Genomic DNA, 15495 nt, shown 5'->3' with positions numbered 1-15495 from the left:
TGACAGCTGGCTCTGCCTATCTAGAGGCAGAGCCAGCTGTACCCGCCCCCTCCTCCGTCCGTTCCGCCAGTCAGCGCTGGCAGATCGGAGCGGGGAGAATCCAGCCCCTCCCCCTGTCACGGCAGAGAGCCATGACAGGATCGAGAGGTGAGGGAACCCGGTTTGTTTTCCCTCACCTCCCGATCTACTGAGCCGACCTGTGACAGTCTCATTGTCACAGGTCGGCTTAGAACTATGAGGTGAGTGGAAATCACTCATGTCATAGTTCTCCTTTAAGCAGATTTTTTCAGTGTCTCCAAGACGTTTTTCACACAGGATCAGATTGTCAGTGAGTATCCACATTGTAACTCTTGCTATCCTGGTATCACATTGGAATCACTTCACCTCATGAAGGATAAGAGGGACATCCACAAAGCCGAGGTGAATGGCAATCACCATGCTAAACCTTAAGGCTGGGTTCACACTTGGGCGTTCGTAATATGCGTGTTTGACGCGCGTTTCACCGCAATTTGCGGTTACGAAACGCACGACAAACGCGCGTTTACGAGGGCTATCCAGCTGTATCCTAATGGATACGCGCGGAAAATACGCCCCAAAGTAGCTCCTGTACTTCTTTGGGCGTAGGGCGTTTTTCAGTGTGTTCCTACGCGCTGAAATACGCCCAGGTGGGAACCATGCCCATAGGAAATAATGGGATTTCACTTGCTGGGCGTTTTACAGCGCGTCAATCAGCGTGGTAAAACGCCCAGGTGTGAACCAGGCCTAAATGAGAACTGTGAGGTGAGTGCTTTTCATGTTACTCTTCATGGCAAAGTGTGGGAGGATTGGTTGTCCTTTGATGCTGGCTTTGACTGAGGTAGACAGGCGATATGCCCAACTGTACTGAGCCCCTGTTCAACGTATGCAGGGCCAGGGAAGATCGGGTCTTTTCTCTTTCTCTCTTTTCCTTTCTTTGGTTAATGTGCATTTGTTTTTTGTGATGAAACTTATACTTTACTTGGAAATTCTGAATGTCAGGACATTTTGTGCTTTTATGCTACTAGATTGTACTTTAATGGATCATTCAACATATTGACCTGATCATGTTCTTTCCTTTCACTGCACACTGTCCTATTTTGTACTGAAAACATCTTCAATAAAAACGTATTCATTAAAATAAAAAAAAAGTGACCCTGCGTGATGTGATGTCAATGCCAGCAAACCAACAAGGGGTAATACTCTTTCTGATGGCTATATTGCCTTCATGCATGCTAGTCTTGCGACTTTAAGCTGCCCACTTACAGAGATTATTGGCTGGTAATGTTTAATGCAAATACTGCGGTTTCTAGGAGGAACTATGGACAAGAAGCTAAATATACAATTTATAAGGGGCCGACAGGGTGATGTACATAGCTTCCTGAAAACATCACAGCTCCCTACCTAGTACTCCTCTCAAGAACCCTGATGCAAGCAGTGGGCTCGGTCTGGGAGGGGTTATGCAAATATCAAATTGTCTAGATGGGTGGATGTCACTCTGGAGGAGTGGGCATTCCTGGGTAGACTGTATTTGTATGGTAGCCCCCACATGTGCTGCCGAGCCTCCAAGTACATTCAGTGGCGTCACGCGGGGGGTGCGGCCTGCACCCGGTTGCCACCATTGGAGGGGTGCCACCAAAATGACTTTTAGTCACCCCCTCTGGAAAGCCGGGCACTTGGTCATTGACAGGAGAGAGGAAGGGACCCGGCGGCATACCTCATCCCGCCGGGTGAACGTCCCCTCCTCTCTCTGCCGTCCCCTCCTCTCTCTGATGATGACATCACGGCGGGGTGTCACCCGGTCTCTGCTTCGGGTGTCACCCAGCTTCAGGACGCCCCTGGGTACATCCACCCACCTTTGGAGGGGAGTTGTCCAGTTGTATAATTACAGCAGGGATTTCCCTCACTTGGTTGACTTTTCTGCACACTTCCTGTTGTGTCTGCAGGACAGGAAATAAGGGGAAATCTCCCCAATAGGACAAAGATTCCCTGCTGTATACAGGATGAAACAAATGTTTTTGCTTCAGATATACTTTAACAAGAATTCAGAATACAGTCTGTTGATATCTTGTATTAACATAGTCACATATATTATAATCTTCAAAGAATCTGAATGATAAAAAATAAAACTTGCACAATTAACTAACCAAGAATTTTAATTTTCAACGTTCTCTTCCTTTGAATAGTGTTGCAAGCAAAGGACAATAATTCCAATCCCTGCTTCCTTAATTGGAGATTATTTGCTTTAATGTGCGGTAATTGCTCTGGCCTTCAGACTGAGTTGAAAACTTAATTAATCCTCTGGGTAACACTTTTTGTTTTAGAGAAGAATGGAAATATTTCCTCTTTGCCAGATTTGTGTGAAGGAAATTGGAAAAGGTTCACTCGTAATTAATCAAATTACTGTAAAATGAACATACAATGAAATCTTAAAGGGGAGTTCCAGATGATGTTGTTTTCAGACATAACAGCAATTATTATCCTATGTACATGTTAATGAAAACCTGTCAGTGGAAAAATATGGGAGGAGCTATAGTTGGTATCCTTTTAACAACAATGTATCTTATTTGTGTATTACTCGGCTGTAGATCCTCCAATCATCTCTGAATTGGTGCTGACACTGTCCTTCCTTCTGGAGGGGGGGCTACGTCTGTTCCCCATGGTCCCTGTTTGTGTTGTAAAGTAGTCACCGCTCCAAGCTCACTCCCGGGATGGACTACAATCTCAAGTTTAATTAGCTAATTTGTATTAGGATCGTAGTCCATCACCGGAGCGAGCTTGGAGCGGTGACTACTTTACAACGCACACAAGGACCATGGGGAACAAAAGTAGCCCCCCTTCAGAAGGAAGGACAGTGTCAGCACCAATTCAGAGATGATTGGATGATCTACAGCCAAGTGATACACAAATAAGATACATTGTTGTTCATACTTAAGGTACGTGTATGTATTTTTAGGATATAAATCATGAATGTAGTGTTACTTTAAAGTAAAGGTAAGAAAAAGAAAAAGGAAAGCAAAAAAAAGGAAAAAGCTAAAAGAAAGGATAAAAGAGAAAAAAACAGAAAAGGAATGGAAAAGAAAGAAAGAAAACATGAAAAAAGAAAGGAAGGGGAAAGGCAAAGGAAAGCAAAGAAGAGGAAATGAAAGGTAAGGGGGGAAAAAAGGAAAAGCAATGTAAAAACAGAAAGGCGAAGCACAGGGAAGGAAAATAATAAAAGAAAAAAGGTAAGCAAAGGAAAGGGAAAAAGAAAGGAAAAGGAAAGGGAAAACAAAGCAAAGGGAAAGGAGAGGAAAGAAAAACATAAAAGAGGAAAGGAAAAGGAAGGTTAAAGGAAAGGGAAAGAAAGGAAAGGTAAAAGGAAAGAGAAAAGGAAAAAAGAAATGAAAGGAAAAGCAAAGAAAGAGAAAAGGACAAATTAAAAAGGAAAGGAAAAGAAAAGCACAAGGAATAGGAAAAGGAAAGGAAAAGATAAACTGAACAAGGAAAACAAAAGTAAAGAGAAGGGAAATGGGAAAGGAAAAAGGAACAAAAAATAAAGAAGGATAGAGGGAAATGGGAAAGGAAAAAAAAGAAGGATAGAGGGAAAAGGAAAAGGGAAAGGAAAGGAAAAAAAGGAAATTAATAAAAGAAGAAAGGTGAGAAAGAAAAAAAGGAGAGGAAAAAATGGTTGGAGTTATTCTACCATCCCTTTCACAACTGTGTGCCTGCAGGAAAGGAAAGGGAAAGAGGAAATGAAAAAAAGAAAGGAAAGGGAAAAGGAAAGGAAAGAAAAAAGCAAGTCGGTGTCCATTAGGGAAGACTTCATATTATTTCCTGTCCTGGAGATCCAGCAGCAGTGAAAATAAAGAGGGTGGATGTACCTAATGAAGGCCTAAACAGCCTTAATAACTTGACAAGGCTTCTAACCTTTCTTTCTATTAAGAGAAAAAGAAAGAGAAAGAAGACCAAATGGTTATAGTTATTGTATCATTCATTTCACATTTTTATGCCCGTGGGAAAGGCTGGTAGATATCCGGGGAGTACGACCAGCGTTTACAAGCTACTGGAGCTTAGTATTCAAATAAGCCAGCCTATATTTTTTCCTCCTTTGTTGGTTTACTCTAAGCTTAATGTAAGCCTTTCCGGACCACTAAACCGGCAAACTCCTGAGGTTTAAATTAAATCTAGGCAAATATTTAAAGAAACGTATTCTAGCGAGCGGGGCTCTACTCGCGCTGGGTGTTTCATAAGACGACAACGCCATAAAATCCGAAATGCAAATAAGGAGACGCCAATGGAGAATATGCTACAGGCTTCGTCCTTTATACTGTAAGCAAACAGCACGCTCAGGTGAATTTCTAGTCCAGCCAGTGAGTAAACGACGCCGGCTAATTACCATACAGATAGAAGGGCTATTTATATGCTACCTACCGGTAATCAGAGTAAAATAAATGAATCATTTCTATAAAACCCCTTTCACCTAAGATCCCGAGTGTAATTATGTATCCTTCCTGCAAACAAAGGAGAAGTTCAGGGGGCTTCAGCTGTCAATCCCTGTACTGACTGAAAAAAGATACTGTATGGTCCTAGTGTTTGCTTACATTAATTTATTTTTTTACTTTAAAGTCAGCTTTTGACCAATTTTGTTACATTTTGACTCAAAATGTATTCTGAATTCAAGGCAGATGATAAAATCATACCGCGTTTCCCCGAAAATAAGACCAACCCCGAAAATAAGACCTAGTACTATTTTGGGGAATTGCTGAAATGTAAGACCTACCCTGAAAATAAGACCTAGATGTAACCATTCCCATGGCCGGTGGTGGCAAAAGGGGGAACTTGAAGAGCCGCGGGTAGAGGCGTGAGAGAATCAGCAGTGCCAACGAAGTCAGCGCTAGAGGAAGCGAGGCAGCAGCGGAGGCAGCAGAGCCGCATAAGCCAATGCTTCCTCTATAGCGCCGACTCCTGTCACAGGCAGAGTAATACCAAATGCACTCTGCCTGTTGTGAGGAATCGCGGGGGGTGGTGATCTTGGTACAGGAAGGTTTCCGTTTCCGCAAAGTCTCCAGCAAGAGCAGTGATCAGAACAGTGGTAGCATCACCAAATCTCACTCCAAATCGCTCAAGAGTAGCAGTCAGAGGCAGCAGTGCCTTTGACAACCTCGCACTGCAGATATACAGCTATGAGGCTCAAGGCACATTCACATATCACTGCTATTTTCCAGGAGGAATTCCAGACAAAAGGTACATTGTTCAGGGTACTGCTTAGACACAATTAACATTCTGAAATTTTACCATAACACAGCAAATGTTCACTTTTGAAATTCAGTACCAATATAATAAAAGGGTGATACCTAGTGCTTATGAGTAAAGGACTTGTCACCGGACACAGAAAATATGAAAAAAATTTCTGTATAAAAAGGAAATCAATCTTTCAATGAAGAGTCCTACTGTTTCAGTGATTGGAGCAATCACTGGTAGAGGTCTCGCTGCCCGTTACTTTTCTGAGATGTCCAACTGCCCATTTTTCTCTCTCTCCCTTTGAGCAGCTTTAAAATATATCTAAAGCCAAAATATTATTATTTTTTTTTTTTAATTTTTGATAGAGTAGGAAAGGGTTAAAAACCCTTCATTTCCCTTCATTTCCTGTCCTACAGACTTAACAGGAAGTAAGATTATGGGGGTTATTGACTAAGTTGCCAAAGGCAGCCGAGTGAATAACCGAGCCGAAGTGAAGTGAGCCCAACGCCGTTCAGCTATTCACTTCAGCTCAGTACGGCTGATTTCAGACGTACATCGGCCGGCTTCGGTTCCCTTCAGTTCAGCTAAATCCCTTCGGTTCCCTTCAGTTCAGCTAAATATGCTCAGCATGTTCAGCTGAGCCGAAGTGAAGAACATGTTCGACTCAGCCGATCCAACATCTGGATCTGCTGAGCCGAACCTGCGGCAGTTCACTCGCTGCTGTTCACCCCTATTCTCATAGGGGCCGAACGGCAGTGAGTGAATGCCTGAATGCTGCCGAGTGGCATTTGGACTCGGTTATTCTGCTTGCTACCTCCGAGGTTGTCATACAATGACCTGAGGACAGGCCGCTCTTCCCGCTTCGACTGTGACTTCGGCTCAGCCGAGCTGCAGCATATGCCTTCGGCTCGGCTGAGCTGTTCAGCTGCCTTCGACTGCTGTACGGGCTATTGTGAACAGACGGTTCAGCAGGCCTTCGTTTTAGCTGAACGGAAGGTCTCCAGCGGCCGAAGTGAGACGAAGGATTGGCCGAAGCTACGGCTATATCCTTCGATTCCTTAAAGGAGAACTATGAGGTGAGTGCTTTTCACTCATCCTCATAGTTCTAGCCGACCTGTGACAATTTGTGACGTCACAGGTCGGCTCAGTAGATCGGGAGGTGAGCGAACACATACCGGCGTTTGCTCACCTCTCGATCCTGTCACGGCTCTCTGCCGTGACAGGGGAGGGGCTGGATTCCCCCCTCCCCGCTCTGATCCGCCAGCGCTGACTGGCGGAACGGACGGGGGAGGGGGCGGGTACAGTAATATTTTTAGGAGACATTGTTAAAGGAGAACTATGAGGTGAGTGCTTTTCACTCACCTCATAGTTCTAGCCGACCTGTGACAATGAGATTGTCACAGGTCGGCTCAGTAGATCGGAAAGTGAGCGAACACATACTGGTGTTCGCTCACTTCTCGATCCTGTCACGGCCCTCTGCCGTGACAGGGGAGGGGCTGGATTCCCCCCTCCCCGCTCTGATCGACCAGCGCTGACTGGCGGAACGGACTGGGCGGTACAGCTGGCTCTGCCTCTAGATAGGCAGAGCCAGCTGTCACTCACGCAGCTGGGCGGATCTCGACACGGCTCTCTGCAGTGAAAGGGGAGGGGTTGGATTCCCCCCTCCGATCCGCCAGCGCTGACTGGCGTAACGGATGGGGGAGGGGGCGGGTACAGCTGGCTCTGCCTCTAGATAGGCAGAGCCAGCTGTCAGTCACGCAGCTGGGCGGATCCCGGCACAATTGTCGAGATCCACTTCAGCTGCGGCGTCTCAGTATACCGCGAGCTGCAGCTCGCGGTATACTGAGCCTAGGGTGACGGGAGGACGCTAGTTTGTGTCCTCCCGTTACCCTAAGGAGAACTATGGGGAAAAGACTTAACCCCATAGTTTTCCTTTAATGGCCGCCAATGGTCTCTAAAACTTGAAAATGTCTCTAGTTATCACGAAAAATCTGCAACTTTGCGTCAGCTGCGGCTGAGGAACTACAAGTATTTGTCTCATAAGACAAAGGCGCTCCTGGTACCTCCATTGGCCGATGGCCTTCGGAAGCACAATGGATGACAGGTGCATTTTAAACAGTTTAGAGGCACGTCAGCTACGGAGCAATCTACCTCATGTCCGTCAATTAAAATGCAAATTCTAGGTATAAAAAAAAAAAACATACGATTTTACGTTGTAAAATGCTGAAATTTCCATTATAATTTGTCTATAAGCACTCACATCTGTCAGCTGTCTGAGACTCCATGTGGACAAGGTCAGCCTCCTTATCTAAGCCCATTACAGACCTGGAGAAATGAAAAGAGAGAGAGAGAGAGAGGACACAATGAGTTTCTTCCAACAAAGACAGTTCCAGATAGACACATTATTCAACCACATTGTATTTTAATTGCCTGACGAATGTGGCAGAAATACCACAAATTGCCTTCACATTGAGAATTATTATATGAGAGTCGGCTCAGTAGATCGGGAAGTGAGCGAACACATACCGGGTTCGCTCGCCTCTCGATCCTGTCACGGCCCTCTGCCGTGACAGGGGAGGGTCTCGATTCCCCCCTCCCCGCTCTGATCCACCAGCGCTGGCTGGCGGAACGGACTGGGTGGTACAGCTGGCTCTGCCTCTAGATAGGCAGAGCCCGTTGTCACTCACGCAGCTGGGCGGATCTCGACATCGATGTCGGGATCCGCTCCGGCTGCGGCGTCTCAGTATACCGCAAGCTGTAGCTCGCGGTATACTGAGCTTAGGGTGATGGGAGGACGCTAGTTATCTAGAGGCAGAGCCAGCTGTACCCACCCCCTCCCCCGTCCGTTCCGCCAGTCAGCGCTGGTGGATCGGAGCGGGGAGGGGGGAATCCAGCCCCTCCCCTGTCACGGCAGAGAGCCGTGACAGGATCGAGAAGTGAGCGAACACCGGTATGTGTTCGCTCACTTCCCGATCTACTGAGCCGACCCATTACCTAAGGAGAACTATGGGGAAAAGCCCTGACTTCATAGTTCTCCTTTAAAAGATCTTTGGTCCGGTGCTCTCAATAGACTCCTTATATGTGGATGCTAAGCTCTTTGTCTTGTTTCTGTTGACAGCAGCCTCACTGGAGCCACTGTGCCCTGTATGAACCTGATTACTACCTGATGACATGACTTTCTTCAACCATGAACTACTGATAAATCAAATCTGGCAGTTCAGTTATACATATTCTGGAAAATAAAAAAGCTGACCAGGTTTCCAGCCATCTCCGACCCCTTTCCCTTATACAAAGCATGTTTACTTCTGCCTGTGATGCTATTGTAGAGTTTCCCTCACATCCTGGCTGGAAAAAAATGTTGTCTGCTGGAAAAGAAGTAAGAAGAAATCTTTCTAACCGTGTCCCTGACAGCAGTGACATGACAGGGCTTCTTATCCTTACCCACTCTGTCCAAAATGTAAAAAAATAAATAAAATTTGGGGTGTAGATTAGACATGTGCATCGATAAAAATTCATTTTGGATGAAACAAATGAAAAAGGAAAACCTTTCCATTAATTTTGTTTGATGAAACAAATAATTATGCTGTTTTGGATTCTGAGGCAACAAGCCTCCGAATCCGAAAGTGCACAATTTAAATTTTAAAAAAAAGCACGGTGGCCACTTCGGCCACCGCTACCTTCTGCGAATGTGCGCCGCCATCTTGGAGGCAGGGAGCATGTATGGGTGCCGCCATCTTGGACACAGCATGATGGCGGTGCCCATACAAAGGGAATTAATATATGCTCGAATATAGTTTTTCCCATATTCTGACATACAGTAGAACAACTTGTTATTTCGATTTTTGACGAACTGCCAAATCAACGGAATCTTGTGATTCACTAAGTTCGTCCCAATACGAATGCACATGTCTAACGTAGATGCACTGTAAGCACAGAAGCATGGATATGTCCTGAGGTGTATGGCTGAGGGTTCATTTAAGTGCTACATTTATAAAGTCATTTGAGGTTTATGCAAAGGGGCTAAAGTGAACCTGTGCTTTGTTAGATGCGTCACTGCAATCTTCTGCATCCGACACTTCCACAGTGTGTACGTGATGAACATGTGCCTTCGGAGCTGCAGGGACACACTAGTGATGTAGCGGTTGGGTAGACCACACACAAACATCCAACACATGGAAATAAATGCAAAAATAGCAAAGCACTCCACGTCCTCTTATGGCTCACCTTCACCAACTATGGGAGCTGACTCTTCCCCCGCATACTGAATTCAAATAGAACATATCCACCATATATTTTTTTTCAAAAGAGCTTTATCGCAACATGAGTGCATTCATCATAACAACAAGTCAACAAGTCAAAGAACATAGCTTTTCACCAGGCTCTGCTCCTTCTCCACTGATGGGTTTCACCTCAACAGGGGCCTAGTCATGGAGGTGGAGAGTAGGAGTTGGGTGGGGATATCTATACTCATCAATAATCTCACAATATCATTTCTATTAAAGCGATATAACACTAAAGAGTGTATTTCTAAACAACTTGCAGATCCATTCTTGCTGCATAATTCCATGAACACTCTGAGATTGGAGGCAATAAACAAATGTTATTAGTATATTTTCTTTCCAGGTTGAATGTAATATACATTTAACTAGGGATGCACAGATACTTTTCGAGTACCAGTGCCGATACTTGGCATTTTCATGAGAACACCCAGGGTTGCAGCTGGGACCGGGCTCTGGTGCTCCGCCACTGTCCTGAAATCATTAGTCTGCATTGTTTTAGAAAAACTGTCACATGACAATAAACAAAAATGTATCAGTACTCATATCTGTGAGTAGTTGGGCAAGTATCAGTCCTTGTACTCGCAAAACTGGTATCTGTGCATCCCTTTATTTATATGTCTAAAAACAAAATCATACATTAAAACAGAGATGTAAGAATCCCGGGAGCTCAGTGAGCTCCTTACACATGACAGCCACCTCCTAATTTTTAAAAATTGTTCTAGTGTAGTCTTGGAGCTCAAAAGTATCGGTACTTGTACTCGTACTTGTACCGAGTACTGTACTTGGTATCTGTGCAACCCTACATTTGACCATGAAAGAAATATACATACAGACGTTCTTAGCATATTTTCTTTCCAAGCTGAATGTAATATCTGTAAAATACCACATTATGCCACGAGATGGAACTGAGGAGCATAGGAAAAAAAAAATATTTATTTCCTATGCTCCTCGGTTCCATCTAGTAGCATTTTGGAGGTATTACATTCGGCTTGGAGAGAAAATATGCTAAGAACTTCTGGTTTTGCCTCCATTCGCACACAAAACACACATTGATTGAGATTGTAGAACGAATGGTTTTGTGAATTGTTAATAAATGCTCACCTAATTCTCAGTATATTGAATGCAGTTAAAATACCCACCCCGGTAAATCTAGAATTTACAAAAATTACATATAGTATGGATTTAGGCAATGTAGCAATCCAGCTTAATCCAAAATAAATATTTTTGAATATTCAAAACAATATGGGTGATGGAGGAAGGGAAGGGGCTTTGACTTGGTCTTGTGAATGAACTCATATTGCAATGTTATAATTAATCGAAATTAATCGATTACATTTTTTTTCGATTAATCGAACACGAACATTTTAATCATTATCAGCCCTACAATGAAGGAATAAAAACAAAATGGATGGATGTGGATGGATGTGTGGCTTCCCAGCCAATCAGGAAGCTGGGAGGTGGGTCATTACTCGCCACCCGGCTTCCTGATTGCCTAGGAAGCTGGCTCCATGTTCCCCTATGGCACTGCCAGTCAGAGAAAATCTTCCTCTGGCCGGAAGTTCCGTATCGGGGAAAGTATCGGAGCATTTGGGCGAGTAGGGAAAGTGCTAGAAGCTTTGGATTCGCCCCAATACTAGTATCGGTATCGGTGCCTCCCTACAAGGGAGGCACCAACGGTAAGTATCATAAATGTATGTTTCAAAGCTGAGTGTAGTAACATTTTTTTTACGGGTATGACAGATTCACTTTCATTGAAGATAAGAGTACAGCTAAGGACACGTCCCTGCACTCCTCAGCATGAGCTCTGGAGCTGAAAGCCAGAGGCCGCATCTTCATTGCAACATGTTAAAACTTATTAGCCTTCCCTATAACTCAATATGACTCCAAATCCTATTACACAGGATGCCTGTCTGCTGTTCCCTGACCTTGATATTTCCTGGCTACTCGACATCTTCATTCCCCCGTAGCTGGTTTCTCGCTGAGAAGTAAGTGCTCTTGAAGTCTGTGACAACACCCAGGGCTGCAGCTGTCCCCGTTTCCTAACCGGGAGGCAGGTGCTGCACAACCAAGCCGTCCATCTCCCATCCTAACCCCGTGGGGACATGGACCCTCGCAGGAGGATAGCACAATACATTGTTTTTCACACTTGTTTAAGCTCGGGACCCGCAGAGAGGAAAGTCTGGGGAGATATTCCTTCAGCGTACTCGCTTGTCACTAGAAAAAATTAATAATTCATGCTTTTTTTTTTTTTCTGAAGGCACCGAACTATCTGACTGAGGAATCTCACATCCCAAACAAGCAGCGAGAGGAACTCCAGAGCTAAAACACAGTGCAAACAGTTCTGTGAACAGATTACACTTAGGTGACATATCTGAGAGCAGATATCTTTATAGAGATCTTGCGCAACACTTGTGTCCTAGTAGCTGAAGAGTGTTGAATGCTTCCCAGAGAAAAATATACCATACTTCCTCTCTTAAAGTGACAAACTCTTAAAAATACATTTGAGTTCCTTAACTATTAACAAAAATGTATCTTATTTGTGTATCACTCGGCTGTAGATCCTCCAATCATCTCTGAATTGGTGCTGACACTGTCCTTCCTTCTGGAGGGGGGCTACTTTTGTTCCCCATGGTCCCTGTGTGTGCTGTAAAGTAGTCACCGCTCCAAGCTCGCTGCCGGGATGGACTTTAATCTCACGTTTAGTTTACTAATTTGTATTGTGATTGTAGTCCATACCGGGGGGGGAGCTTGGAGCGGTGACTACTTTACAGCACACACAGGGACCATGGGGAACAAAAGTAGCCCCCCTCCAGAAGGAAGGACAGTGTCAGCACCAATTCAGAGATGATTTGAGGATCTACAAACGAGTGATACACAAATACTATACATTGTTTTTCATAGTTAAGGTACTTGAATATATTTTTAAGGTTTATCTCCTGAGTTTAGTGTCACTTTTTACATAAAGATACAATTGAAGTACAAATACCAAATAAACTTCCTCAGGTCATCTTCAGTGTTCCTGTGTGGCTTCGTGTCAAATTTGGCATTATGTAAAAAAAAAAGTAGCTTTCATAAATATTTATGGATTCGTTGGAAAATATCCGCCAGCTAAACAACCCATAGATGTTTCTGTGAGGGAACACAGATACATGGGTGGTTTGTTACGCTTATTGACAACAATTTCCACACTGCAGTCTGCATGGGCAAAGTGAGAGGCAAATTAAAGTAGGTTGTGTGAATTGGCTTTTATTTCCGAGATGCTAATTAATTGGATCTGTTTGTAAGATATAATGAACCTCAACTTCATGTAGACTTAGAGACCATTCTTACAGGCGTAGAAACTTCACTCCATGAACATGTTGTGTGCAACCAGCAGCCGTGTGGACAGATTTGTAACCTGTAAAAATCAATGGCTGGTGCCACCTATGTGTGCATTTATCCGCTCATACCACTGGTTACATGCAATTAGGGCCTCTGACCAGCCCTAAATGCAAACAGTTCTCTACAAAGTGGCCCAGTGTGTATGTGGCCATAGAATAGAGTGCTCAAGCAAAAAATTGCATTTTATTTAAGGCAGCGGTGGTCAATTTACTTTATATAGTGGGCCTCAAATGGGGCCCTTTAGATAACCAAATGGCCAGTCACAATGTTCAATGAATGTAATAGTACACAAATTGGTCAGAAACTGGAGGCATGCTACAGGATATGGTCAAAGACTGATGACGTGCTACAGGAGATGGCCAAAGACTCAAGACATGATACAGGAGATGGTCTAAAACTGCAGAAATTATACAGGAGATGGTCTAAGACTGAAGACATGATACAGGAGATGGTCTAAGACTGGAGACATGATACAGGAGATGGTCTAAGACTGAAGACATGATACACGAGATGGTCTAAGACTGAAGACATGGTACAGGACATGGTCTAAGACTGGAGACATACTACAGGAGATGGTCTATTACTGCAGACATGATACAGGAGATGGTCTATTACTGCAGACATGATACAGGAGATGGTCTATTACTGCAGACATGCTACAGGAGATGGATAAAGACGAAAGACATGCTACAGGAGATGGATAAAGACGAAAGACATGCTACAGGAGATGGTCAAAGACTAAAGACATTCTAAAGGAGATAGTCATAGACTAAAGATATACTATATTATATGAAGAACTGAGGACATTCTGCAGGAGATAGTCAAAGAATAAAGACATTCTAAAGGAGATAGTCAAAGAATAAAGACATTCTAAAGGAGATGATCAAGGACTGGAGACATGATACAGGGGATGGTCAGAAACTGCAGACCTGCTATAGCTGTGGTTGGAGACTTGGGGAGAAATGCTGCCGGAGACAGTGAGAGACTGCGGACAAGTTACAAAGACTGCTAAAGATAGTTCCTTAAAAAGTCAGTACTCTCTACACCCCTCTTGAAAAATCACTGCCACCGCATTTGATAATCCTCTCAGCAAGATCCATTACAAAAGGTCGGAGAAAACATTTTAAAAATGGAAAGCAGAGAAAATGTAAGAGTGTTATTGTAATAAACCAAACCATTAGGTTCAGGCTGGGTTCACACCATTTTCGGGAACAGTTCTGGAACCTTGCATTTTTGAATCGATTTTACCGCTATTTTCCGCAAATTTGCGATTGGATTTTTTTAAAAATGGTCTTACAGGTGCGTTCCATGCATTTTTGATGCGTTCCAGTGCATTCCAGACCAGACAAAATAGGACAAGCAGTATTTTTCCGGTCTGATCTGGAACGGACTGCGCTGGTGGGAACAGAGACCAGAAATAGCATAGGGATACATTGGGATTCATTTCGGGTCGGGAAACAATCTGGTCTGGTCTGGAGATGACCTGGATGTGGTGTGAATGGGCCCGAGGCTGACAGAAACCAGTTACATACCGTATTTCCCCGAATCAGTGCAGCAGTGGGGACATCAGACAGTGGACAGCGCGGTAAAGTACGGTGCCATTTACCAGTACACATTACAGTACAGTACCATTACATTAAGCAGTGCCTTCGGGGACAGCAGTTGGTGAAATCTGGTACTGTAGTGCTCCCTGTCACTGCGCTGGCCGGAGGGAGTCCCCTGTCATCCCCTTAATACAGTATTTCCCTGTAGGCTGATACCATCTCTCCTGCTCTTCAAGTTCCCCCTCACATGCTACCACCAAACTAGGTCTTATTTTCAGGGTAGGTCTTATAATACAGGAATCTTGAAAAATAGTGCTAGGACTTACTTCCGGGGTAGGTCTTATTTTCGGGGAAACAGGGTAGTTATTCAGGTTGAAAAAAGACACAAGTCCATTGAGTTCAATCTCTAATGAATATTTTACTTTACCATCCCTGAGCAGGAACCTAAACAAGGAAAACCTCAGGGCCACATAGCAAGCACCGAGGGGCTGCAGGTTGGGCACAAGAAATTTAGAGGGTTCTTCTTTTTGACAGTGATGGGGGAATTAGGGTATTTATTTACAGGGTTATTCACGAAAGGGTGAAGAGTTTGGAGAAGGTAAGAGGTGAACAATCTAGGACAACATAGCTGGACCCGAAAGCGAGCTGAATTGGAGATTTTTTGTTCTCTTCTCCTGCCTTCTCCAAACTCTTCCCCCTTTAGTCAATAACCACTGTTAGAATTCTCTGTATTAGTTTTTTTCCATTGTGCAATGTTTCCTATTGAGCTCTCAAATCCTTTAAAGGCGAGGGTGCTTTTATATAGCAGTCGACGTTAGGTGAGGATCCCTCTCATCATGCTTATGAATGCAATGTTTTGATGTAGGACGTAGTGTTCCTTTAAATACCGAGCATTTCGAGTCTGAATACCGAGGAAGTGTTGGATTTTCACATTCCATGTCTGCAGATAACTCTCTCCATTGTTTAATAAACTGCAACGCCGTCCTTCTCCATGAAATATTAATACTCTGCACTGAAATAATTATAAGACAAGTAAACATATATAATCCAAT

At 44.0% G+C, this 15495-nt stretch overlaps 1 protein-coding gene across 1 annotated transcript in view; it reads right to left on the bottom strand.

Moving 5' to 3' along the window:
• LOC108784872 (VPS10 domain-containing receptor SorCS3-like) overlaps positions 1-15495 on the bottom strand; it is a 436296-nt gene that overhangs the window by 187901 nt on the left and 232900 nt on the right. The window contains exon 6 of the mRNA XM_018553807.1: positions 7499-7563. Within this exon, the coding sequence (XP_018409309.1) occupies positions 7499-7563 (65 nt within the window). The remainder of the gene's footprint in view (positions 1-7498; positions 7564-15495) is intronic.

Source organism: Nanorana parkeri, unplaced genomic scaffold (genome assembly GCF_000935625.1).
Source record: "Nanorana parkeri isolate BGI_ZX_2015 unplaced genomic scaffold, ASM93562v1 scaffold130, whole genome shotgun sequence".
Taxonomy (NCBI): domain Eukaryota; kingdom Metazoa; phylum Chordata; class Amphibia; order Anura; family Dicroglossidae; genus Nanorana; species Nanorana parkeri.
Note: the sequence above shows the minus strand (reverse complement) of the source record. Positions and strands in the feature narration are given on the sequence as shown.